General features: G+C 38.8%; 1 protein-coding gene across 4 annotated transcripts in view; it reads left to right on the top strand.

Moving 5' to 3' along the window:
* Positions 1-27,044, top strand: part of MTA3 (metastasis associated 1 family member 3) — a 180,785-nt gene that overhangs the window by 127,008 nt on the left and 26,733 nt on the right. For 3 of the 4 annotated variants that reach the window (XR_003967884.1, XM_030311207.1, XM_030311208.1), the window contains exons 10-14: positions 8,413-8,487; positions 10,466-10,524; positions 15,633-15,757; positions 19,651-19,802; positions 20,752-20,974. Coding sequence is in view for 3 of the 4 variants with exons in the window: in XM_030311207.1 (XP_030167067.1) it covers positions 8,413-8,487; positions 10,466-10,524; positions 15,633-15,757; positions 19,651-19,802; positions 20,752-20,974 (634 nt within the window). In the remaining variant the exon portion in view is untranslated. Of the gene's footprint in view, positions 1-8,412; positions 8,488-10,465; positions 10,525-15,632; positions 15,758-19,650; positions 19,803-20,751; positions 21,117-27,044 lie in introns of those variants that run through there. The other variant, XM_032592695.1, reaches the window with a different exon arrangement.

The raw sequence follows: 27,044 nt of genomic DNA, 5'->3' as shown, positions 1-27,044 counted from the left end.
TTCTCCTTTCTGATTTTATTTATTTCAGTCTTCTCTCTCTTTTTTTTAGACTCGTTAAAGTTTGTCAGTTTGGTTTTATCTTTCCAAAAAAGGAACTCTTAGTTTCATTGATCTTTTGTTTTTCTAGTTTATACTTCATTTATTTCTGCTTTGACCTTTATTGTTTCCTTCCTTCTACTGACTAGATATACTCTTTTTCCTTCATTTTTCTTCTTTTCACTTTGACTGGATAATTTCTAATGACCTGTTTTTGAGTTCACAGATGTTCATTATTGATGTTCCATATTACATTTCTCATTGTATTCTTCAGTTTTAGAACTTGTGTTTGTTTGTTTTAGGATTTCTTTCTCTCTGTTGAACTTATTTCATGTATTGTTTTCCTGGTATTGGGGTCTATCTCCTGATTTCAGTTCTATCTGTATTTTCCTGTAGCTCACTGAGCTTCCTTAAAACCATGATTTTGAAATTATTATCAGGAAATCATAGCTCTCCATTTCTTTGGGGTCAGTTGCTGGAAAATTACTGTTTCTTTGGTGATGTCATGCTTCCTTAACTTCATATTTCTTATAGCTTTGTGCTGATGTTTGTGCATTTGATTGATCAGTCACCTCTACCAGACTTTACAGACTGGTTTTAGTGGGGAGGGAGAGACCTTCGCCTGCCGTGGATACAAGGGTGTGGGAAGTTTGTGTATGATGGTTCCAGCTCTTGGGAAGGCCCATCAGCATAGTGTACGTTCAGTTCCATCTGCTGAGGTCAGTTGTCAGTTAAGATTTCAGGGGTCCTCAACGGCCCATTCTCTGGGTGTCTGCAGTGGCAGTGAAGGCTGCTGGGGATCTCCTGATCTCTTTCTCCCCCATGGGGTGTGTCATTGCCGAAGGGATCCCTCTTGGCATTGGATACCTTTGCCATGGCAGTGGTGCCTGGATCAGCTTGGGTCAGAACCAGGAGCGGAGCATGTATGCTCCCAGAGTGACAGCAGCCTGGGGTCTGGTGTGCTGGCTAGCCTGCAGTGTCAGTGACCGAGAGGTGAACACATGCAGAACCACCATGGAACCAAGGTCTGAAGTGTGGGTGCATGTGGAGTGGCCAGAGTTCTGGGGTCCCAGATATGCACAGGGTTGGAGATGGGAGCTGGCAGCCCTGTTCCTGGGGTGGGGACACAGCAGCATCTGGGAGGGGTGAAGCAGCATCTCCCTCCCTAGGAGGTCAGTATCTGTTGGTTACCTCAGTGGCAGAAGCCGTCAGTTTCCTCTGCAGAGTAGGCTGCTGGAGTCCACGCCAACAAATACTACAGAGTCCTCAGCTGTGCACATGGCAGGGAGTCTGCAGCTGTCATGAAGGCTGTTGAGGTCCTCGAGATCCTCAGTGGCAGTGGCTGCCAGGCTCCTCTGCAGAGCGGGCCACTGCGGACCACACTGGCACCCACTTACACTGATAGCCTTTACCCTTCTTCTTTGTTCTTAGCGGGTTCCAGGTGTCTCAGCTAAGCCTACCTCCCTGGTGATCCTTTTTGTGTGGTTATTCTTCATCTTTTGCGCCACTGTGTTGCCATAGCTTCTTCTTTGACTCTGGTCCTCCCAGGGCTGTTTTCATTGTCCATAGCTGTGGGATACAAAGATATCTCCTGTCATAAAATGTTATAAAGTGGTTATTGTTCTAAAGTGGTTCACAATTTCATATTATCCTTCGAAGATCTGTGGGATGGATCTGTAGTGATGCCCCCTCACATTCCTGATACTGGTAGTTTTCCTCATCAGTCCAGCAAGGACTTAATCGATGTTTTTGACCTTTGCAAAGAACCAGTTTTTTGCTTGCTTGATTTTTGTTGTTGTTTGTTTGTTTCATTAACTTCCGCTTTTACGTTTGTCATTTCCTTTCTTCAGCTTGCTTTGTGCTGAAGTGCTTTGTCTTTTCCTAGTATCTTTTTAAGGTTGAAACTTTTCTTGTTATCATTTGTTGAGAGTGTACTTAGCTGACAGTGATTTTAGCCTTATCTTAAAATTGTCTTCCTGTCCTCTTTAACAAAAATGTTATTCTTTTTCTTTTTTTTTTTATGTTTGTTTATTTTTGAGAGAGAGAGAGAGAGAGAGAGAGAGACTGAGTGTGAGCAGGAGAGGGGCAGAGAGAGAGAGGGAGACACAGAATCCAAAGCAGGCTCCAGGCTCTGAGCTATCAGCGGAGCCCAACGTGGGGCTCAAACTCAAAAACTGTGAAATCATGACCTGAGCCAAAGTCGAATGCTTAACCGACTGAGCCACCCAGGCACCCCAAAAATGGTATTCTTTGTAGAATTCATTTTTTTTCTTTTTCTCTTTCAGTGCTCTAAAGGTGTATCTCTATCTGGCTTACATAGTTTCTGATGAGAAGTTCTTATGTATGTGAATGTTTCTTTTTCTTTGTGCTCAAGATTTTGTCTTTACCTTCAGTTTTGGGTTTTGTTTGTTTGTTTGTTTGTTTGTTTAATAGCAGTTTTATTACTACAATGCACCTGGGTATATTTTTCTTTGTAATTATTTTAATGAATTTCTGAGAACTAAGGTTTACTGTTTGTGTATTAGTTTGTATAGTTTATTTTTTTTTTTATTTTTTTTTTATGTTTATTTTTGAGACAGAGAGAGACAGAGCATGAATGGGGGAGGGGCAGAGAGAGAGGGGGACACAGAATCGGAAGCAGGCTCCAGTCTCTGAGCCATCAGCCCAGAGCCTGACGCGGGGCTTGAACTCACGAACCGTGAGATCGTGACCTGAGCCGAAGTCGGACGCTCAACCGACTGAGCCACCCAGGCGCCCCAAGTTTGTATAGTTTATAATTTAGATTGATCTATTTTTCAGTGCACTAATTTTCTCTGCCATGTCCAGTATAGTGATAAACTTCTTAAAGGAATTCTTCAAATATGTTAGCATATTTTGCTAACATTTATGTTTTCTTTTTTATGCTTTTCTCTGTTTAAATCCCTATCTATTCATGTGTGCTGTCTTACCTTTTTAACCCAATCCTTTAATATATTAATCTAATCTGTAGTTGGACCAGGTTTGGATTTGGTTGTTGTTCTGTTTACCTTCAGGGTACCGCTGTATTGGAAGGCCTAACCAAAAATTTCATGTGCTGCCTTGATATCTTTGAGCCTCACTGGGCCACAAAAACTTCACTGTGAGTTCCACTCCTTTTGCCAAATATATCCTTCACCAGCATGAAAGACTCCCCACCTGCCCAGTTCTAGCTCCCCCGCAGCCTTCAACCTCATGGGTTTCACTTCCCTGCTAGCCTGCAGAATTACTGAGACAGGCCAGTCACATCTTCCCCTGGGAACTCTTTCCAGAACCAGGGCACACCTCACCCTCTTGTTACACAGAACCTCACTTCTACAGCCCCTAGTGACTCGCTGTGGCCCTACATGGTGTCATCTTCCCCTGGGCTGTGAGTATCTGTGACTAATAAACCAGTCAGACTCGTCTGTTTTGTCTTCAGTGTCGTGTGTTGTACGTCCTGGCCGTCTGATACTGTTTTGAGGGGCAGGTTCCTCCCCTCACTGAAGCAATAAATAGGAGGTGATCTGAACATTCACAGACATCAAATTCTTACCTATGCTTAATGTGGAGCCTGGAATGTGGGAGGGTTTCTTCAGTGCTCCTGTCTCAACATCAGCAGGCCCAACTACTACAGGGCCTGTCTCCACGTTTTGATAAGTTGTGTTTTCATTTTCATTGCATCAGTATTTTTTGTTTTTCTTTCTGATTTTCTTCTTTGGCTCATGGATTATTTAGAGGTAAGTTCCACGTATTTGCATCTTTTTCACATATTTTTGTTACTGAAGTCTAGTTTAATTCTGTTGTGATCAGAAAACTTTGTAAAAAAAAGTTTGTAAACTTTGTAAAAAAAATCAAATTTTACATTTTTGAGATGTGATTCTCATCCTGTATATGGTCTTACTATGGTGAATGTTCCATGTGCTCTTGAAAAGAAGAGATATTTTGCTATTTGGTGGAATGTTCTATAAATGCTACTTAGGTCAGATTTATTGATGGTGTTCAAGTCTTCTGGAGCCTTACTGATTTTCTGTCTACCTGTTCTGTTGAGAGAGTAGTATTGAAAGCCTCTAGCTATGATTGTGAATTTTTCTGTTTTTCTTTTCAGTTACAATAGGTTTTTGCTTTAATTATGTTGAATCTCTGTTATTAGGTACATACATTTAGGACTGTTATGTTCTCATAATGAATTGACCCTTTTGTCTTTACATCATGCCTCTTTATCCATGGTAATATTCCTTATGGTGAGGTCTGTTATTATAACCACTCCAGCTTTATTCTATTGATTACATGGTATATCTTGTTTCCATCACTTTATTTGTGTCTTACTTATGTTCGAAGTGGGCTTTTTGTAGACTGAATACAATAGGATCTTTTTTTTTTTTTTTTTTAAACCAGTCTAACAGTCTTTACCTTTTACTTGGATTGTTTAGACCATTTACCTTTAATGTAATTATCAATATTACAAGTTTTGGTTTAAACCAGTCATCTTCCCATTAATTTTCCATTTGTCCCATTGTTCTTTGTTCTTTTCCCCTTTTTAAAATTAATTAAAAAAAATTTTTTTATGTTTGTTTTTGAGAGACAGAACACAGTTGGGGGAAGGACAGAAATAGAGAGAGAGACACAGAATTCGAAGCCGACTCCAGGCTCTGAGCTGTCAGCACAGAGCCTGACACAGGGCTAGAACCCACTAACTGTGAGATCGTGACCTAAGGTGAAGTTGGATGCCTAACCCACTGAGCCACCCAGGTGCCCCTTAAATTAATTTTTTTATTCTAGTTTTATTTCTACTAGTGACCTACCAATTAAACTTTTATTTTTGTAGTGGTTTACAGTATACATCTTTAATGTCCTACAGTCTATCTTCAATCAAACTCACTTAGGTCACATAGATTATAAGAACCATGTGATTGGGATGCCTGGTTGGTTCCATCCATAGAGCATGTGACTCTTAATCTCTAGGTCGTGAGTTCAAGCCCCAAGACCCATATTGGGTGTAGAGCTTACTTAAAACAAAAAAGAAGAAGAAGAACCATGTGACAATATATTTCTAGTTCCTCCCTCCCATTCTTGTGCTTTTTTTGTCATATATAATTCTGGCTATGTTCTAAATCCCACAGTGAATTATAACTTTTTTGGCTTTAGACAGTGATCTTTTTAAAGAGATTTTTAAAAATATTTTCCCCCATGTTTGTTTATGTATTGTTATTTATTTTTAAAAATGTTATCACTTCTGCTCCTCTTCATTTATTTGTGTAGATTCAAATTACATCACCACCACCACTTCTCGGCCTTTTAGCTAAGATCAAGTGCAAATTACATCACCACCAACAGGGGCTTTCTCAGGTTTCCTGCTCTGGCCCAGATCTTTCTGATGAACACCTGATGGAGACCCGTGGCAAATGTGGATGGATTCCCCTAGTGTCTAGAGATCCCATAGATGCTACAACAGTTGTCCTAGCTCACTGTTGACCTTTAATAATTTGGTAAATTTTTGACTGTTTTCTTCTTACTTTGTTTTTATTTGTTATCTTTATTTATTTATTTATTTATTTATTTATTGGTGCTTTGCCAAAGTAAAAGTAGCTCATGAGTCTAGTCTTTGAGTACCGAGTGACTTTGGAATCCAGTTCAGTTGATTGTCTTGTAACATTAGCTCAAGAATCGGTATGGTTTTGTAGGTTATCTGGGTGTTTTCTTCTCATTTTTAAGGTGGGAATGACATTATCTAGCTTAGGATTCTGCTTGGGATTCTCTCTCCCTCTCCCTCTCTCTTCGTCCCTCTGCCCCTCATCCCCAACTCGTTCACTCTCTTAAAAAAAAAAAAAAAAAAGGAATTGGGCGGCTGAAGGAAAATAATTATGATAAACAGGGAAGGAAATATAGATAGCTTCTTTAGTCTTCCTTTCTCTTTTCTGAAACTCATCCTGAGGCCTTCATTGGCATTCAAAATCAAATTCCCCCAATGTTCTCTCCTTAGTACCTTTGATGACCAGAGTTCTCAACTTGGTAGCATAACCCAACCTTTATTCCTGAGGGTTCTGAGCCCTGAGTTAGAAGCTGTTTTGTGAGAATAAGTCATTCATTAGTCTGTGGTTGGTATTGCTAGCCAATGCATTACAGGCAGAAAAGGCAAATCATATTTAGAATAATTGTCTATTCAACAAGAACAAGATGTCTGTTCATTCTAGGATGCTGAGAGACTAATGTAACTGGCATGTTACCAGGAATGGTGCCATTTTGGAAGCCCAGTGTGCATTGTTCCTTGCAGATTGGACACCTGGAGTAATCAGATCAGATTTGGTGAGAGGATGTCCATGTGGGGGTACCCATATGTAATCTGCTTGCCTCTGTGTCCATTTTGTTGATGTGTCCTTTGAACAATCATTGTTGTGGCTAGGGAAAGAGGCTGGCTGATAACCCTAGAGATCATCTTGCCCTCTTGATATAAGAGACCCTCCTCTCCAGAAGGAGCCTTTGATAAACATGGGGATATAAAGATCCTCACACTTAGGCCCATCAAGAAGTGTCTGTCCCACAAACCTCTTTCCTAAGCCTCATTGTTACCAACTTTCTAATCTGCTTCCTTTCAAGTCCCTCCCTCATCATTGTGACAGGTAGATAACCACTCTCCCTGAGTGGGTATGGCCAGAGTACCTCTGGCCAGCTTTCCTTCAACTCAGACTAGGAAACCAGATGGTGACTCTAATGCCCTGCCCTTTTAAAGGATCTTTCTTCTTCACTGTGCTTTAGAGCCACCCCTGCTTGGGGCCAAAATGCTGCAGCAGAATTCTGGCTCATGCCAGTATATCATGCAAAGCCATCTGCCACATTCAGATTTTTTTCCTTCTCCCTTGACAGGTCATAGGGAACTTCTGTGGAGCCATGAGGGTTGAGGGAGAAATGATACTGCAACAGGAGTAGACACACTGGGACATGTCATTTGTGCCTTCAGGACTATACTTCTTGATAAGAGAATGGTGGTGCTGAGCATAGCTGATTAGGACTTGATGGCTCAGATAAAATCTGGCTGATGATGAAGCTCAGGTTACATAGTCACTTGGTTTCCTTTTCTCAGGCTTCCAGGTAAATAAATGAACGCCAGGGGTGTTTCTCAGGTGAAGAATAGTTAGCAGATGAAGATGTCTTAGCTTGCTTGAAGCCCTAGGGGACTGTGCCCGTGACTGTCCTCTGAGGTCTTGCCTTGTGAGGTCTTGCCATGTGAGGTCTTGCCATGGGCTCCTTACCCCATCCCTCAGACACTTTCAACTCCCATTAGATTGCTTGTTGGGTTGTAGAAAACTGTTTGCTTTAGCTGCAACGCACATGCCAGTGGCTGTGCTGATTGGGTCCTTTAAAGAGACCACATTCGTAACTGCTGTTGGAGCTGCTACCCAGTTAAGCTTAAAATAATTTCCTTTCTCAAAACTCCCATCTGTTTTCTTTTCATAGCAAACAGGTGAGTGAAATGTTGAGGTGATTAAAGAATAGTGTGGATATTGTACACATGGATTTCAAGCAGACCTCTAGCTGCATTGGGTCTGGGAAGTACTGTTTTGATTCTCTAACCCCGATGGTGCATTAGGGCAAGTTAGCTAGAAGTCAGAGAGAGTGCTGAGTCACCTATCTGTAGAATCTGATGCAACCGCTACAAACTGTGACCGTTGACAGTCATTCGCTTGAAGGTTTGATCTATTCCGATGTGCATCTGGAATGACTGACAGATTTCCCTTTAACAGAGGGAATATACTGACATATTCCTGAATATATTCTTTGGTTGTGGGTCTCCTTAGTGGGCGCTCATTTGGCCAATTTTGAATAATTATGGAAAATAGCAAAGGATAAGCTTCCTGTTTTTTCAAATGCAAGACTGCACTCAACTGTGTACTCTTTCAGAGGCTTAGGTTTTATTTTATTTATAACAAAATAGGTGAAAATAAAGCAGTTTTGGAAAAGATGAGAACGGTTACTGCAGAGACCAAATGACACCCAGTTGTAGCTGGCATCTTTGGAAGTTAAAGTAACTTGGGCTAAATCTATTTAAATGTCATTTCTAAACATTGTACTACTTCAGTGCCACCTGTAGCCCGAGAATAACTTTCCTGAATAGGTCCTGAAATATTATCAGTCATAATGTTTATCATCTGTAACAAAATGGGAGCTGAGAAATAGACTGTGTTGTTTTAGAGTTTCTGACTGAATGTAACTTGTTTGGGGTACACTTTGCTAAGAATTAACTTTAGTTTTCTCAAATACTTCTCCTAGAGTGAATCTTCCGTGTGGATATTTGCCTCATTATTTTTTAAAACATGACTTAAAAAAGAAAGCCGTTCCTACAGTAATGCCTTGTTTTCATTATCATGTTAAATATTTTTTCAGCTCCCTTGGAAATCATTGACTAGCATCATTGAATATTATTACATGTGGAAAACTACTGACCGATATGTGCAGCAGGTAATTTTCTTCATACTGCTACCAATCCTATTGCATTAAAGTGAGCTTTCTTTTTATATCTTAGTATTTCTTAGCAATACACTTAATTTTAAATTTGTTGGCTTTCTCTTTTCTATACTGTTTTTAACATCCTTAAGATGTTGTTTTAAGATTTTAGTTCTAGTATTTTCTGACTTCAAAGTCACTATGATAAATATTTTGGAAGGATGACAAGGGGAGATAACCACTAGAGAGGCAGTATTATCCTTGTAGTTGCCTGGTGCTTTGTCTCTTTCTGAGTATAGTTGATAGGAATGGCCTAAGATGTGAGGTCATTTTATGAAGTATTAGAAATTCAGACCAAAGCCATCAACCATATAGTTTGATATATTTAAAAAAAATTTTTTTTGTGTGTTTTTATTTCTTTTTGAGACAGAGAGAGACAGAGCATGAGCTGGGGAAGGGCAGAGAGAGGAGGAGACACAGAATCTGAAGCAGGCTCCAGGCTCTGAGCTGTCAGCACAGAGCCTGATGCGGGGCTCGAACTCACTGTGAGATCATGACCTGAGCTGAAGTCGGACGCTTAACCGACTGAGCCACCCAGGCGCTCCCAGTTTGAGATATTTTAAAAGATCTTCTGAAAACCTCCTTAGATGACATTTGTGTCATATATACATCTTTGACCTTAACTGTTAGTCTTACTAGTTTGATGGTCTGGTAGTGTGCATAAGTTTTTCTCCAAAATTATTTCTAAAAGCAAGGAATCTTTTAATTTGAGTCTTTCCTTAATGTTCCAAGTTGAGGTAAATCTCTAAATTACTTATTTTGAGTACTATTACTTTGGGGGAAAGGTACATTTTCCTTAGTGACTTCACTCAATACTTGTTTTTAGATTCTTCTAGTCATAGGTTAGAGGTGGTAAAGAAAGGAGCAAATATATTTAACACAGACATCATTTTCCCTAAGTTATGTGATCACACAGTGACAAGTGTTCGATACTAAATGATCATAGCGAGTTGTCAAGGTCATGAATAATGAAGAGATACCCATGGCTTATTGAAAAATTTCTGGTGTCAACATCATAATACAAAAGTGCTTATTTTAAACAACATAGGTAGAAGTGAAGACCATGTGCTCTGGAAACTTGAATTTTTCAGGGCAAAAAAAGTCCCTTAAAGGTGGTGGAGAAGATGGCATCATGAGTGGTTGAAAAGTGGTTTTTGAATTAAATTATTTCCAAAAATTTCTACTCTGTCTCTAAAAATTTTAAGTTGTCGCCTTAAATGTTTTTTTTTTTTTTTCTCCTCATTGAGAAAGTGGATGAATGCCTTACATTCTGTTTTGTCTTCTTTTTGGATATCTACAACATGTATTTTTTTTTCCTTCCTTGCTTATATTCATTTACTGTGTTGATCATTTTCTGGAAATGATTATGTAATCTTTCCCCTATTCCTTTACCTACATTTGGCTTTTAAAATCTGATGTGAGTTCAGCCAGCTTTAAAGTTTATTGCGTATCTCTTAACATTTGAGGATAAATGTTTATTTAATTGTACTTGGGAGAGTTGTCTCTTTCTTTTGCATGGACCTTGGAAACTAATCATTTTTCAAAAAAAATTTTTTTTAAAGCAGAGTGTGTGTGTTTCTCCCAGAAGGGCTGTAAAGAAAGTAGAAACTAAATTTGAAAAGTAAAAATGGTTACTTGTGAGCCCTGTTTACTCACTCAGGGAGCAGTGGAAACTTCACTTGTTTACAGCTTTATTTTTAAAACCTATGTCTCAAATGTTATTAATACTTGCAGTCTGTACCTCAGAATCTAGTCAGTTGTCTTACAGAACACTGCAGTTTAATGTGCACAGGAAGGGAAAGGCCCTTCTTAAAATGGCAATTTGTGCGAATGGTGTTTTAATATTTCATTTTCATGTGAATTTTCTAAGACAATGAAGTGGCAATAATTATTAGCCTTGTACGTAAAATATTTTATCTGTCTTTTGAATTAGAAACGTCTAAAGGCAGCAGAAGCTGAGAGTAAACTGAAACAAGTGTATATCCCAACTTAGTAAGTAATGGAAATCTTTTTAAATATTTGTCATGGTATTAATTCTATCAAAACAAAATATGTAATTTTGGTCAGTTTCAGCTAAATTCGGATTTCTTTGTGTATCTTATTTTCTTCCACTACAAAGCATGAGACTTGCTTTCCATTATACCACGACAGTGATTTTTTCTTTTTTTTAGAAAGAAAATTGGCTGATGGGTGAAACCCCAAGGAGACAAAAGGACTAAAGGGAAAATAAAATACCCACAGTATACTTCTAGGAACGTTGCAGGGAAAGCATCAGAAAACTAACCTGTGAAACTCTATTACTTGAAACAAATGTGTTTCAGAAAGCTAAGCAGCTTTTGAAACTATGTTATGGAACGGAGTTTTGGGGGATGGGTAGTTCACATTGCCTTTTTGAGGTTGTTGATTTGGTGGAGGATTTTACATTGTTTGCTTGGGAGAAGGATTAGAGAAAGTAGTAAGAACCATACTTTGTTGGATGAGTAATGAATAGATGTCAGCTGTCTCACATGGCTGGTGTTCTATCATTATTTTTGGGGCTTAGAAATCACTATCATATCAAAATGAATGCCAGTTTGCTTTTCATTTGCTACATTTTAAATGAATTGTAATTTTTTTTTTTTTTTTTTTTTTTGAGATCTTTAGAGTTTGTTGTTCATTTGTTCAGGAAAATTTGGTTTATCAAGCACCTAGTGCTATACTAGGTTCTTTGGGGTTTAAAATGAAATTTTCTCAAAGTGCTATCTACTGCTCCAAGATTTTTCTCACTCTGTGTTTAGTGTAGTTGTTTTATACATAGCATTTTGTTTATTGAATTTTGATATATTAATACATATATATATATATATATATATATATGAGGCCTCATAGACCATGAATTGTGATTTTTTTTAATGATTTTTTTTTATCTCAAGGCAGATAACATGTAATTGATAGGATTCATTAATTTTTATTCAGAGAGGTAATGTCCCTTCTGCAGTAGTTTCCAGTGTTTTAGGATATTTTATTTGAGTAATTCGCAAAAGGGCAACTCCCCAAAGAGAACAGTGTTATGATTCATGTGTCAGATTTTCAGAGACCAGCGTGGCAGCTTTCTTGTGCGTTGTGGTGCTGTCACAGCAAAGGAAAAGTACGTTTAGCCAGTTTTCACCTACTAACCCAGATAATTGTTTCTGTTATGTTTTGCATTGACTTTGTCGGAGTCTCAATTTAAGTCAAAGGCCAGCACGCTCTAGTCTGCAGGCCATATCTGACCCGACGCCTGTTTTTGTAAAGAAAGTGTGGTTGGAACACACCCATACTCATTCATTTATGTGTTGTTTATGTCCGCTTTCGTGCTTCAGTGGCAGCGTTCAGTGGTTTGACATAAATTGTAATACCCACGGAACTTAAAATATTTACAGTGCCAACTTGATCTAAGTGAAGGGTTTTTGAAGATCAAGACAGTTTCTAGTCATAACTTGAAAAAAAGTTACATAAATCTTTATCTAAATAGAAGGTATGAAGTTACGGTGAGTTGGATAAGAATCTGAGTCCTTTGACGAATTTCACAATTCACTGTGAAATCGAGTATTTTGGAACAAATAATAGATTGAGAATTACGTTATGCTATCATTCTTTTGAGCCTGGCAGCCTCCTATACGCAGAGCACTTTGTTCAGTACTAGAGATAGAAAGGTTAAGAAGACAGGCTTCATTCTAGTGTGGGGAAGACAGATGCCAAACAGTTGCCTAGTGTGACAAGTACTGTAATGGAGAAGAATAGAATAGCTTTTATGAGAATTTACACCAGGGGACCAGACTCTGTTGATGCTGACAGGAAAGATTCCTTGTGGAAGTGAGTTTGAATGAACTCTGGAGGAGGAAGAAGAATTAACCAGTTGGTACAGGCTTTCCAGGTCAAGGGGATCCTGAGATTGGAAGGGGCAGAACATAGTTTAGGAGCCGAGAGAAAGGCAGTGTAAGTATAGCTTTTATAAAGAGACTGGTGAGGTATGGGAGGCAGGTATGGTTGGCAGGGGCCAGGGTTTACCCATCTGATGAACAGTGGAAATGGATTTTAAACAGGAAAGTGTCATGACCAAATTTGTACTTTAAGATCACTGGCTATATTTTGGAAAACGGTTTGGGGAAGGGGAGTAATAGTGGATGTAAGGAGACCAATTTTGAAGTTCTTAGAGAAGAAAGATGACAGTAGCTTGACCTGGGGTTGTGGCCCTGGAAATGGTCCACCACTTGGAGGTGACTGACTTGTATGGAGGGGCAGAGGGGAAATATCAAGCTAGAGTCCCAGATTTCTGGCCAGCACAACAAGGTGGGTTACTGTGCTCTTCACCAAGCTAAGACGCTGGCAGAGAAGCAAGTTAGGTCGTTCTGAATTTGCTCTATCCCAAAAGGAGGTGTTGAATATGATGTCGGGTATATTGGTCTTAAGCTCGGGGGAGAGTTTTGCGCTAGAGATAGAAATTTGAGCTCCATCAGCATATAATATTGTGTTTGAAACCATGGATGAGCTTTATTCGGAGGAAGAATAAGATAAAAGGGTCTTGGACCGAGCTTGAGGAAATCCAGAATTTCAATAAAGTAGGACAGCAAAGTGTGTGCATTATCACAAAAGCTGAGAGAGGAGTGTATTTCAAGGAGGGAAAGAGATTAATTAATTATGTCAGATGTTGGTGAAAAATAGCCTGGGAATTTAGCAACATGGAGGTAGGTCACTGGTCATCTATAATGTAATGGTGAAGACTGCATATGAACTAAGGAACTGCAGACAGGACTAGCAGCACTCAACGAAACTGGCTGGAAAGGTCAGTTGAGAGAGCTCTTTGAGGGGCTGGTTGGAAAAGAGTAACAGAGGTTTTTTTTGGTTGTTTTGTTTTTTTAATGTTTATTTCTGAGAGAGAGCAAGGGGGGCAGGGAGGGGCAGAGAGAGAGGGAGGCACAGAATCCAAAGCAGGCTCCAGGCTCTGAGTTGTCAGCCCAGAGCCCGACACAGGGCTTGAACTCATGAACCGTGAGATCATGACCTGAGCTGAAGTTGGATGCTTAACCAACGTAGCCACCCAGGCGCCCCAGGAGTTTTTGCAGTAGGAGAAATAGGTTTACATGACCATGAGTAGGGTCCAGGAAAGAGAATTGAATGTGCAAAATTCTCAGGAGGGCACTAGGGGTAGAATCTGGAGTACAGATGAGGGAAGAGAGGTTTGGGTATTAGATTAAAGGTCAGTTTCATATAATGCAGCTTTAAAAACTTTTTTTGGTATGTTTGTCTTAGAGTAAGTTTATTCAGATGGTCGCATTGACCTCGTTGGTCACCTGAGAATTAACCTGTAGGTACTTGAATTTGCAGAACTAATTTTAAGTGATTCACACGTCTATATTCATTGAGTCTTTGCACACTTGTTCTCCTTTTACAATTAGAATGAAGATCAGTGATTTATTCAGTCAAATAACATTCAAAATTCAATTGAACAACTAAAATTGTGTTTGCTTAAGGCAGCTCAATTGTGAATTTGTATTAGCTCTTTTTTAACACATATATTTAGCCCGGGTTTAAATGTCAGAAATTTTCATATTTGGGGGGAAGCCTTCTGATACCAGTCATTTGATTTAAGGGGCCATCACTTCTATCTATATATAGTAGATTTTTTAAAATTGAGTATTATTACACACCCTTAGAAATCTTAGTCATTATAAATCACCACTTTTAGTTGTGTATGTTTTCAGCTGCAAACTTTAAGAAGAAAAATGCATTCTGTCTTGTTTAAAATATGTTTTAAAAAACGAATTGTCTTGAAAACACATTGCTGGCACAGGTTAGAAGTGTAAATAATGGCCCTGTTACAGAATAGGGACCTCAGTGCACACGGAGTTAAATGATTTCTTCTGGGGTGGCGGAGGGGTGTCACCTAAGAGTTACAGTACCAATGCCAGAAAGAAATCGTAATTTGCCATCAGGCCAAGTTTATACAATAGGCTTTCACTGGTAAATGGAATTGAAGAAACAGAACAGCAAAGAGGAAACTCCTGAGCCAGTTCTGTGTTGAAACTCCAAGTGTGTTGTTAATTGTGAACTCTCATTATTTCAGTAGCTGTGGGGACGTAGACTATAATCTGCATTTAGTCATTCAGCATTCATTGCTGACAAATAGTTGGCCACTTTATTTTGCTTATCTTCTGTCTAGTAAATAGAAGTGGAAGCTCCTCTAGAATGAAAGCTCCTTGAGGTCAGGCACTTTTGTTTACTAGGCACTGAATAAATATGTTTAATGAATTATGAGTTTATTGAGAACATGTCATGTGCACCTGTGTTGTATTCTTAGGCCCGGCTTTATAAGCAGGGGAATTAGCTTACCCTACACGGGGAAAAGTTACCCGTGTTTGCACAGTAAGTACAAGGTAATCTGGGCTACCTATTTCTAAGGAAGGATGGCCTGGGAAATTTACATGTAGATACTTGATAGGTGTCTCCTTTTTCCTCTTCCTAAAATTTTTTCTTAAAAGGAAAAACTCAAAATAAATTGTGTTGGCTTTCCTAATTTAAAGTGCTATTGTAGTCTTCCTCATAAAAATTGAAATGTAGCAGTAGAAATTATTATCATAACCGGTTAAATCTCCTGAAATGCCAACAGCTTCCACTCAAGAGCCAACAACGCACAGAGTCTGCAGCTTTCACACCTGCAGCAGGGATGGCACAGTGGTTTTCTCTAAACACAACACTCTGCTTTGGCTTCATTTATTTGACCCCAAAAATTATCTTTTATTCTTAGGAGACTTCATGATAATAAAGCTTCATGTAATAAAGCTTAGGAACTTGTATCTTTTAAAAGCAGCAGAAGGTGTTCTAAGGAAATTGTATTTGGATGGAGAAAAGCCAATGGCCCTATTTATTTTCTATCAGGCATAAGAGATTGGTTTTTCCAGGGCCTTGTTTTGCAAAGATAAATGGTTTGAGTTCATTTTAACACCTTATTTTTACCAGCTTATTTCTTATTTACTAAACCTTCAGATATTTATATGTAGTTAAGTCGACGATGAGATACAGAGACTTTTGCCTTGTTATACAAGTCATTTTTATCACCTCCCTTTATATTTCATTGAAAGCAGCAAACCAAATCCCAACCAAATATCCGCCAGCAATGGCAAACCTGGTGCCGTGAATGGAGCCGTGGGGACCACATTCCAGCCACAGAACCCCCTCCTAGGGCGAGCCTGTGAGAGCTGCTACGGTAAGAGGTCTCCAGCAGGCCTTTCTTCTCTCCTTTGAGGCACATTTGCGATGGCACTGAGGGGTGGGGGGTGTCCTTTCTCGGTGCTGCTCAGAGAGCAGCGGAACGAATACATGCCCGTCCGCCTGAACACTGTATTTTGCTATTGAGTTTCCTTTGCTTTGCTCCTGTGGAGTCCTGTGTTGGTTGAGTATTCCACAGCCGTGTTTGCTAAGCCGCAGAGTGGTTATTAGCTTTGTGCAAGCCACAGTCCCACAGAATAGAGCAAATCCAATTTTGGAGTTTCTTAGTACACTTTGACAAATTAAAGGCTCCAGAAAATCCTGTCAGAAAGACCTGTGTGTGGATAAACTGCTATTTCTAATCCTCAGACCAGGTTCCCTCAGAATACACTGGTTTGGGAGATGCTGTTCTAGGGTGTTTGCTTTTGCTTTCAGGGCCCCAATATATTTATTGGTATTTATCCATGTCAAAACCTGTCAGACACTGACAGACGTTATATTTGACCCGGATGTTAAATTGGTTTGGTGAGATGAAGTAATTGGTACACTTTTGGTTTTTTTTATCTTGCCTTTTGTTTTTTGTTTTTTGTTTTGTTTTGTTTTGTTTTGTTTTTGTTTACTGTGTGTGTGTGTGTGTGTGTGTGTGTGTGTGTGTGTGTGTGTTTTAAGATTTTATTTTTTTAAGTAATCTCTACACCCAACATGGAGTTCATACTCACAGCCCTGAGGTAGAGTCTCATGCTGTACCAACTGAGCCAGCCAGGCACCCCTCACTTTTTATATTTTTACATTATTTAAAATCTTGACGCGCCTGGATGTCTCAGTTGGTTGGGTGTCTGACTCTTGATTTCAGTTCAGGTCATGATCTGTTCGTGAGATGGACCCTCGAGTCAGGCTCTTCTGCTCTGACAGTGCGGAGCCTGCTTGGGATTCCCTTCTTTCTCTCTGCCTCTCCCCTAAGCACGTGAGCATTCTCTCTCTCTCTCTCTCTCAAAATAAAATTTACAAAATAAAATCTCAAACAACCACATAATCTCTTAATGGACATTAGTGACATTATAATCTATATTTCCTTACAGTCAAAGTGGCCTGGAAGGGAAAGAAACTAATTTTATTGAAAGGCTACTTGGTGCCCAGTTTTTGTCTCTCAGCAGCTCTTTGGAAGGATAAACATAGCTTACTGCCCTAAGGACGTAGGAATGAAGAACACTTGTGCCTCTGCTCCATACTCCACGCCAAGCTTCAGCATTAGAAAAATACTTCTATTTATTTATTTTTTAAGATTTCAAAGTCTAGAAAAGACTTTTAAAACTAGGTCATATAATTATCTTACCTGAAACCAAGGAAAGTGTGAGTCAAATTGCCAACTTCATAGAAATGGTACATGCCTAACCATTTCTCTGTACCACGGAAGCACAAAAGGGAATTGTTTTGGGAATATTAGATTCTTCTGGTCAAAATTTTCTATGTGTTGCATCATGGATGCCTTTGAATTGGAAACTCTTAGATATTGAAGTTTATGTATATTTAAATGAAAATAAAAATCCTACAAACAAATTGGGGCTTAATCTGTCTTTTTTTTTTTTTTTTTTTTGACAAAGAGACAGAGCATGAGCAGGGGAGGGGCAGAGGGAGAGAGAGACGGACACACAGAATCTGAAGCAGGCTCCAGGCTCTGAGCTGTCAGCACAGAGCCCTACGCAGGGCTTGAACTTGTGAACCACGAGATCATGACCTGAGCTGAAGTCGGCCGCTCAACCGACTGAGCCACCCAGGCACCCCTAATCTGTCTTACCCCTTTTAGACTCATGTAGTCTCACATATCCCTTAAAATAATTATTCTGTCATTTTTATGCGTGTATGACAAATAAGCAGTTTTTCTTTTCTAGTATTTTATAGACTCCTTAAGTAATATTTATCATAAAATGTATCTTATACATGTAAAATTTATCTTTATATGGTGTTTTCTTTTTGTCACTTTTTAATTTGAGTTAATTATGCAAGGGGAAAGATGTTTGTTGATAAACATTAAAATGACATGGCATGAGTAAAAATGTATCTTTAAATATGAGTGAAATTTCATATTCAGAATCCAAAATAGGTCCATGCCTAATATTTAGGATTCTTAAAATTCATGTTAATAAAAATCAACTTATTTGACTTAAATGTTTTAAATTATAAAAGGGAAGGTCCTGCTATCTGCAAGGAGTCCACCAGAAATAACACGTGATATGTATACAGTATTATTCTCAATAAACTGAGAAGGACTTTGGGGCACCTTTGGTGGCTTAGTTGGTTGAGTGTCTGACTTTTGATTTTAGGCTCTGGTCATGATTCCAGGATCATGGGATCAAGCCTCATGTCAGGCTCTGTGCTGAGTGTAGAGCCTGCTTGAGATATTCTCTCTCTCTCTGTCTCTCCTCTTCCTCCTCTCTCCCTCTCTCTTTCTACCCTCTCCCTCTCCCCCACTTGCACTCTCTCTCTGAAATAAAAATTTTTAAAAAACAACAACTAAGAAGCAGTTTGAGGGGCGCCTGGGTGGCGCAGTCGGTTGAGCGTCCGACTTCAGCCAGGTCACGATCTCGCGGTCGGTCCGTGAGTTCGAGCCCCGCGTCGGGCTCTGGGCTGATGGCTCAGAGCCTGGAGCCTGTTTCCGATTCTGTGTCTCCCTCTCTCTCTGCCCCTCCCCCGTTCATGCTCTGTCTCTCTCTGTCCCAAAAATAAATAAAAACGTTGAAAAGAAAAAAAAAAAAGTAAAAAAAAAGAAGCAGTTTGATTATAATGGTCAGTATATTTTATCTTTTTGATATTGACTTGTGAAGTGTTATTTGACACCTTGATATGCTATTTGAACATTTTGACCTGATGAAGGTAACTTACAAGAGGAAGAGTATTCCAAGGCAAACTTACAGAATTATAATAATTTTTATGTACCTCATTAACTTAATGTTTCAGTGTCAGTGTTTTCTGTCTTAAACTTCTCATCCATTGTGAGAATAGAATACTTTAAATGTCATGTGGCAGTAATTCAAACTGCATAACAAAACCGACACAGGCTTGCAGTGTTTAGCTAAGTGATAAATCAGCCGAGTTATTAGGTCTTAAGCATTCTGTGATCTTGGCTGCTATGCTCACTTGATCTGGACTTACGGTTTTGAAAGGTATTCTGTTTTGAAAGGGAGAAATATTAAAATAATTATTTTGCTCATTGATTAAAATAATGAAATGGAAAACAGATACCTATTTCATTCTTTTTTTAAGTTTGAGAGAGAGAGAGAGAGAGAGAAGGGAGATAATCCCAAGTAGGCTCCATGCTGTGAGCTCCATCTCATGAACTGTGAGACCATGACCTGAGCCAAAATCAAGAGTTGGACCTTAACCAACTGAGCTACCCAGTTGCCCCCCCATACCCATTTCTGACAGATTCCTGCCCTAATCACTGGGGCCCCTCTGAGCACCTTAAACTCTGAGGTAGTTTCTGAACCATCAATTTGGAAACCTAGATTTAGACTTTAAACATTAATCTAATAATAATGATCTTTCTGGTAACTCATTTCCAGAAATGTACACAGTAGAGAGTATTTTTAATCAACAAAACGCCCTCAGTGATAGCACAGCATATTATATAGGATACTTCATCTAATAGTCTCTTTTAACAGGAGCCACAGACACTCATATATATAGAAATAAAAGGTTTAATGAATTCTGAATCTTGAAAACTACATGTGTGTATTAGACTTTTATGTTTGTCTTGGTGGACTGGGGAAAGAAAAATAACATTGTAAGCTAAATATGGCTTTGGAATATTTTTTAAAATATTTGATGGTAGGTGTGTTAATGTTACAAATTATATAGCATTCTTTGTTTTTTCTATTTTTCCTCTATCTTTAGCTACACAGTCTCATCAGTGGTATTCTTGGGGCCCACCTAATATGCAGTGTAGATTGTGTGCAACCTGTTGGCTCTATTGGAAAAAATATGGAGGCCTGAAAATGCCCACCCAGTCAGAAGAAGAGAAGTTATCTCCCAGCCCAACTACAGAGGTATATGAGCAATAGTCTTTTATGTTGAGAAATGTCATTTCAACGGCTAGGTCACTCCTTGGAAACAGAAGTACAGTATAGGATCACTTAAAAACAAACAAAGCTGTTTTTTATAACTAAATATAGCACCACAAGATTTAAGGTGGGCGTGGAGAGAGAGGCAGGGACATATCAGATTTTTTCAGGTATTCAAAATATTGGTCTTGTGTGATTACTCAGACAAAAGAACAATGTGTGTGGGAGGTGTTAGCATAAGTAGAAAGCTTGCAAATTTAATGTTTTAAGTGCTTTTTTGAAAACAGTTTGCAACCTTTGAATACTGTTGAAACTATGCCTTACTACATAAAGTAATAAATACAAATTGAACCTTTTTTCTGCCCTGGGCTATCATAGAGGGACGAGAAAGTGGTATGGACTCAATCTTGAGTTGAAATACAATTTTGGTAAAATTCTTGTAGGTTGCAGATACCAGGCAATGTCTACGTCTATAGACCCATGTCTTTCAGAGGGAGACTTCTCTTTAAGGGCTAACAGGATTTCAGGACTCCTTCACTATTAAAAAAAATAAGATAATTTAATTAACACCTTTGGCAACTTTTACTGTTGCGAATGTGATTTTGGATTGTTAAGGTCCATTTAAAGACAGAAATACTGGAAAGAGTGCATTTGTGATGAGCACAGGGTGATGTATGGAAGTGTGGAATCACTCTGTTGTACACCTGAAACTAATGTAACACTGTGTGTTTAAAATAAAAACTTAAAAAACAAAAATACGATCACACACCCTCCCACCTCCCCGACCCTCTTCCCAAAAGTGCATACTTTTAAATTCTCTCCTGTGGGGGTAGAGTATTAAGTTCAGTGGAAAAATTTAAAATTGCCTTTTCTTTTGAGCCTGATGCAAATAGCATTCTGGTTTTCACATGTCTATTGGTGTCTGATTTTGCAGGACCCTCGTGTCAGGAGTCATGTGTCTCGCCAGGCCATGCAGGGGATGCCAGTTCGAAACACTGGGAGCCCCAAGTCTGCAGTGAAGACCCGCCAAGCTTTCTTCCTTCACACTACATATTTCACAAAATTTGCTCGTCAGGTCTGCAAAAATACCCTTCGGCTGCGGCAGGCAGCAAGACGGCCGTTTGTTCCTATTAATTATGCTGCCATTAGGGCAGAATGTAAGATGCTTTTAAATTCTTAACCTTATGTGTCGTGCTTCTGACCATTTTCTCTCCTTCTCTATCTCTCTTTTTTGTTTTTTTTTTTTTGTTGTTGTTCGTTTGTTTGTTTGTTTGCAATAAACATAAGTTCTTGTGTACAGCCTTTTATTTGGTTTATTTTTTTAACATTGTTTTTGTCTGCTGCCATTTGTATCATGCCAACCTGAAAAGGAGACACTGAAATCTCTTGCAGTCCCTCTGCAGAGAGAATAGTGCCCGGCAGAGAATTGGTGGGAGGTGCCCTTGCCCAGTGAGGTTTTGTGATGGAAGTGCCTAAAAACCCTTACTGAAGAGACGCTTTCACCTATAAGGTAGTGTCGCCACGTAATCCCTAAGGATGGCGTCACAGCGCAACTCCAGGGTTGAGACATGCAGTCCAGTCTTACCTGGCTTCGTTAGGTTTGAATAAAAGTTGCCAATTTACGCTAATTAGAAATTGCCTGTCTTTGTAAACCTCTCACTTTCCCATGAACCTTTTACAGTTCTACAGTATTATGGAAATTCACAAAGCTGCATTACAAACACTACAATTCTTTGAAGATTTAACAAGTTGTAAATGAACTTTTGAGTGTCTGTGGGTGCATTTTCTGAACATTTGTATTTAGTTTTTATAGGCTAGTGACCATATTTGTGGCTGAGCATTCTTTCTATTCGTCCAATTTGGTTTCCATTTCATAATCATACATATATTACCGTGTAACATTTCCATGACTGTTACTCTCATTTCCAACATGTTCAGTCTTGCTTATGTTTCATTTTTTTGCTTAGAACAAAGGTTTTATATATCAGTGAATTGTGGGTGGTTCTGTTATTACCATGTACCCCTAAAATGTGTCCATAATTTGCGTGTTAGGCTCTGATTCTAGCCTTGCTACATTTAGTCACATGCCTGGCGGACATGTTAGACCATGCAACTTCTTCCCCTGAAGGATGAGAAAACTTGTTGTCTGGCTTAACAGAGAGGAAATCTTATAAACATTGAGTAGATGCTTTTTCTTTGTGAGAAAAGAAATTTATTATGAGATGTTCCATTTTGATTTAAAGAGGATATCCATTTAAGGAGTGATGATTGAAAATCATTTTTTGTTCCTAAAGGTGATTTTCAGCAGAATGGTTGAAAGGCTTTACAACTTACAGGTAAAAGCTTTACAAGGAGAAGAAAAGTGCTGTGTAAAGAGAGTGGAAAATGGTAGTACTCTCTTGAGTCCCATGGAGGGAAATTTAGCTACATTAGACTCATGTATATTTGGAACTTAGGCTGATAGGAAATTTCATGCTAGCGTTTCTGAATTCATGGATTTATGCTCTTATCACTTTCTTACCCATCTTAAGAAACTGGAAAATATTTACATTCATCTAAACTGCTTAGCTGATTTAAAACACATTTATATAATTTCTTAACTAAACAGGATAATAAAACATGAGAAGAAATGAATGAAATTCTTCCATTAAAATTGGCCAGGATCCAAAATCCTGTTTGTTCCAATGAATGGAAGAGAATTCATCATCAACTAAATTGGCAGCTGAGGAAGCTTCTATTTCCCATGGCTCTTCCATTAGTCTCTCAGTAAATTTGCAGGTTTCCTTTATTTTGATTATTCTCCAGTGAAATATATTTTTCTGTTACCTCATTTTATGTATTCTCAATTGAAAGGCCATGCTGCTAAAAAAAGTTGGGGGGAGGGGTCCAAGGTTGAATTACATGTGTTTTATTTCTATAAACATATAGCTATAATAATAATAAAATAACAGAGTCATTTTGTGATGAGATTCAAGGAGCATATTTTATTGTGTATTTTGCTTCATTGGTCAAGTTACGTATAGGATCAGATTTTCAGAATAATTTTACCTTGAAATTTAAAATTACAAAGTTTTAGCAGCCATCCATTTTTTTTTTTTTTTTTTTTTTCAGACAGGCAACTAATGAACTCTTCTAGCGTCTGATTGATTCTTACACCATCTTCTCCCTTCTTATATGTACCTTGTTAAAACCTCCTCAGCAGGTCCTTGATCTTGGCTTGTTACAGAGAAGATGAGATGTTAATAACCTGATGTCTGGAGGCAACCGTGTCTTTGGTCCAGTGGGAATGTATAGGTGTATTTATGTTTTTAGTAAGCTTTCCTTGGTTTCTCAAGGGCAATGGTGACCCCCCCCATCCCTCCTCAAAAAAAGTTAAGAATCCCTATGATGCAGTATGGATGTACTTTCAGATCAGATGAAAGTCTGTAATTCTATAGATATTGATGGATCAAGAGCTCTCATTGATGCATTTTAGAATAATTCTTCATAATATTTCGAAGGTAAATCGTTTTCCCTGGGAACTTGAGAGTTCTAAGCACTGTACAAGCTGACCCTTCCCATGGCTTCTGGCTTTGGCAACCCCATCACAGCCAGTGTCCTAGCCAGAGTTCATGGGGTGACAGACTGCATAAGAGTGAAGTGAAGAGCTAATGAGATAAATTCTCAGATGGTGCAGATCATAATCGTAACTTGGTGCTTAACAAGTTGATCCTTTTAGAGAAAATGTTTTTGGTTGGGTTTTTTTGTTTGTTTTTTGGGTTTTTTTTATTATTATTAAAATAGCACCCTCTGGCCTTTATTTTCATTAAGAAAACTATTAAAACAGTAGAGTAAAAAGGGGAATCTTTGTATATCCATAAAGTATCACAGAGAAAATGTAAGAAGTAATAGTATCTGTGGGAAGGGAAACTGGGAGGCTAAGGCAAAGGTGTGGAAAGGAGACTTCCTCCTGTTTATCCTTTTATACGTTTTCACCTTTGAGCCCTGGGAGTACATTTCCTATTTTAAAAAAAACAATTTTAAAAACTTAAGTATATAGTGTGATCAACATGTTTAAAAATATATACGTATGAGATCTACAGAGAGAGGGTGATTTTTTTATTTTTATTTTTTAAGTTTATTTATTTTGAAAGACAGAGAGTAAGCAGGGGAGGGGCAGAGAGAGAATCCCAAGCAAGCTCCGCACTATCATCGCAGGGCCTGATGTGGGGTTGGAACTCATGAACTATGAGATCATGAACAAAATTGGATGCTCAACCAACTGAGCCATCCAGGCACCCCAGAAGGTGATTTTTTTAAAAAACCAAATTCCCCAAGTATCTATTTGTTTAATAATACACTTAAAAAATTTTTTTTTAATATTTATATTTGAGAGGGAGGGAGACCACGTGAGTGGGGGGAGGGGCAGAGAGAGTGACAGAATCCGAAGCAGACTCCAGGTTCTGAGTTGTCAGCACAGAGCGCAACTTGGGGCTCGAACTCACGAGCCACGAGATCATGACCTGAGCCAAAGTCGGACACTTAACCAACTGAGCCACCCAGGTGCCCCAATGATACACCTTTATATGTAAATACATAATAAGTCCATGACTTAGTACTTACTAACATTTACCATTACTTATTACTAACGTTAATACACAATGCCTCAGCCAGTTCTACCACATAGATAGTGCTATTAAACATGGACTGGTAGACCAAAAACCAAAACATTGCAGAAAGAGAAGTATTGTGTCCTTGACAAGATTTGCAGACCAACAGCATGGGTTGCCAAGTTTCAGACAGCCTGTCTCTTCTCCCCCTTGTCACCCTTGTCTCCCCCCTCTTCTCACCCCACCCCACCCAGTAAGAAAGCCACAGTGTGATAATGGTGTTCCTCCTTTGTTATTGCCATCAGACATTACCACTGAGCTCTCCGATGATTTTATCAAAGATTTATAAAATCACCCAACACCTGATGAGCACAGGGTTACTACTTGAGATTCAGGATCCTCAGACACTGAGGTTTCTATGAGCAGCATTCCATAGATAAAGCTAAAGTGCCAAGGGAAGTGGATCCAAGCAGTTGACCTGCCACCTTGGTAGCTTGCGTGGGTGACTCACTGGTTTGTGACTTGAATGACCATCATTCCCTAGTATGAAGCTCCTCGAGAGACCCCTGGAGCCACTTTTTTATGTTTGAAGATGCTAATTCAACTTTGGAAGTATCCCAAGGGCCTGTATTCAGAAGCTTTTAATATATATTTTATGAGTTTTTTTCCCTAGGGATTTTTCAGCATAAGTTTTATATACAGTTGTGTGAAATTTTCAAATTCCAATATTAGGAGAGAATAGTTTTGGTATTTGGGGTAGTTTATTTGTAATAAAAATTTATTTCTGGATGGATACTTTAAATTTTTCTAAAGATACAAAAGTGGTTACAAATCTTACTGTCATTCCCGTTTCTACCACCTTCAGAGTGTAAATGTTGTCATAGCATGTAAAGTATCCAGAGATATTCTGTGTATCTATACCAGTCTAAGGAGGTGTATTCTTTTTGTGTTTTAATACAGATGTTAATGTCCACATTGTTCTGCACCTGGCTTTTTTTAATTTTTAATTTTATTTTTAAATTAAAAATAAATTTTTTTATGTTTAAAAATTTAAACATGAGGGGTTCCTGGATGGCTCAGTCAGTTAAGCATCCAACTTCGGCTCAAGGCATGATCTCACGGTTCATCATGAGTTTGAGCCCCACATCGGTCTCTCTGCTGTCAGCGCAGAGCCCATTTCAGATCCTCTGTCTCCCTCTGTCTCTGCCTCTCCACTCCCCCATCTCAAAAATAAAAATTAAAAAAGAAAACAACTAGCTACAGCAAGCAGGGGAGAGGGGAAGAGGGAGGGGTGGGTAGAGAGAGAATCTCAGGCAGGCTCCATGCTCAGCACAGAGCCCTACACGGGACTTGATCCCATGACCCTGGGATTGTGACAGCCAAAATCAAGGGTCAACACTCAATAAACATAATCTGTTGTATGTTTATTTTAACCAGTTTTCTATTAAACAGATTTTTAGGTTATTTCCATTTATTTTCTGTTACGTAATGTTGCAACAAATATCCTTATGCAGATAGCATTTCATACTAATGTGTGAAATGTGCATGTAGGTTACAGGACAGACCTCTAAAAGTAGAACATGTGGGTCAAAGAACATGCATTTGAGATTTTAATAGTCACTACCCAGTAACCTTTAGAAAAACTATGATTTGAGCTCCCACCCACAATGTGCAGAGAATGCCTGTTTCTCTAGAACCTTGCCATCAGTGTTATTCATATTTGAAACCCTTGACTAGTTGACAGGTGACACGTAAGTTATATTAGTTTGCATTTCTCATTTTGAATGAGCTAGAAATATTTGCATATATTTGAAAACCATTTGTATTTCCTTTTCTGTCAACTGTTTTTGCCCCTGGCCTGTTTTCTATTAGAAGTCTTACTGACTTGTGAGAACTTTTATATTTTAAGGAAGTTAACTCTTGATCTGTGATAAATGGTGCAAATATTTTCCTCCATTTTGCCTTTGACTTTGTTTATGATGAATTTGTCAAGCAGATTTTTTTTTTAAAACATAGTTGAATTTATCATTTCTTTTAATGGCACCTAGGTTTTACGTCTTCTTTACAAAATGCCTGGGTGGCTCATTTGGTTAAGCATCTGACTCGATTTCAGCTCAGGTCATGATCTCACAGTTTGTGGTTTGAACCCCACGTAGGACTCTGCGCTGACAGTGCGAGGCCTGCTTGGAATTCTTTCTCCCTCTCTCTCCACTTCTCCCTGCTTGCTCACTGTCTCGAAAATAAATAAACATTAAGAAAAAAAGAGAAAGGAAAGAAAGAAAAAGAGAAAGAAAGAGAGAGAGAGAGAGAGAAAGAAAGAAAAAGGAAGGAAGGAAGGAAGGAAGGAAGGAAGGAAGGAAGGAAGGAAGGAAGGAAGGAAGGAAGGAAGGAAGGAAAAAGGAAAGAAATGCCTTTGCAGGGTTGCCTAGGTTGCTCAGTTCGTTGGGTGTCAGACTCTTGATCTCAGCTCAGGTCTTGGTCTCTGGGTCATGAGTTCAAGCCCCATGTTGGGCTCCACGCTGGGCAGGAAGCTTTCTTATAAATACATAAAAATAGAAATGCTTTTGCAATTCCTTTAAGAAAATTCTATGAGTGGTTTTATTTTGACAGCAGTCTTGGAAGCCCATGTGAGATGTTT

This window comes from Lynx canadensis, chromosome A3, assembly GCF_007474595.2.
Source record: "Lynx canadensis isolate LIC74 chromosome A3, mLynCan4.pri.v2, whole genome shotgun sequence".
Taxonomy (NCBI): Eukaryota; Metazoa; Chordata; class Mammalia; order Carnivora; family Felidae; genus Lynx; species Lynx canadensis.
This window is presented reverse-complemented; position numbering and strand designations above follow the sequence as displayed.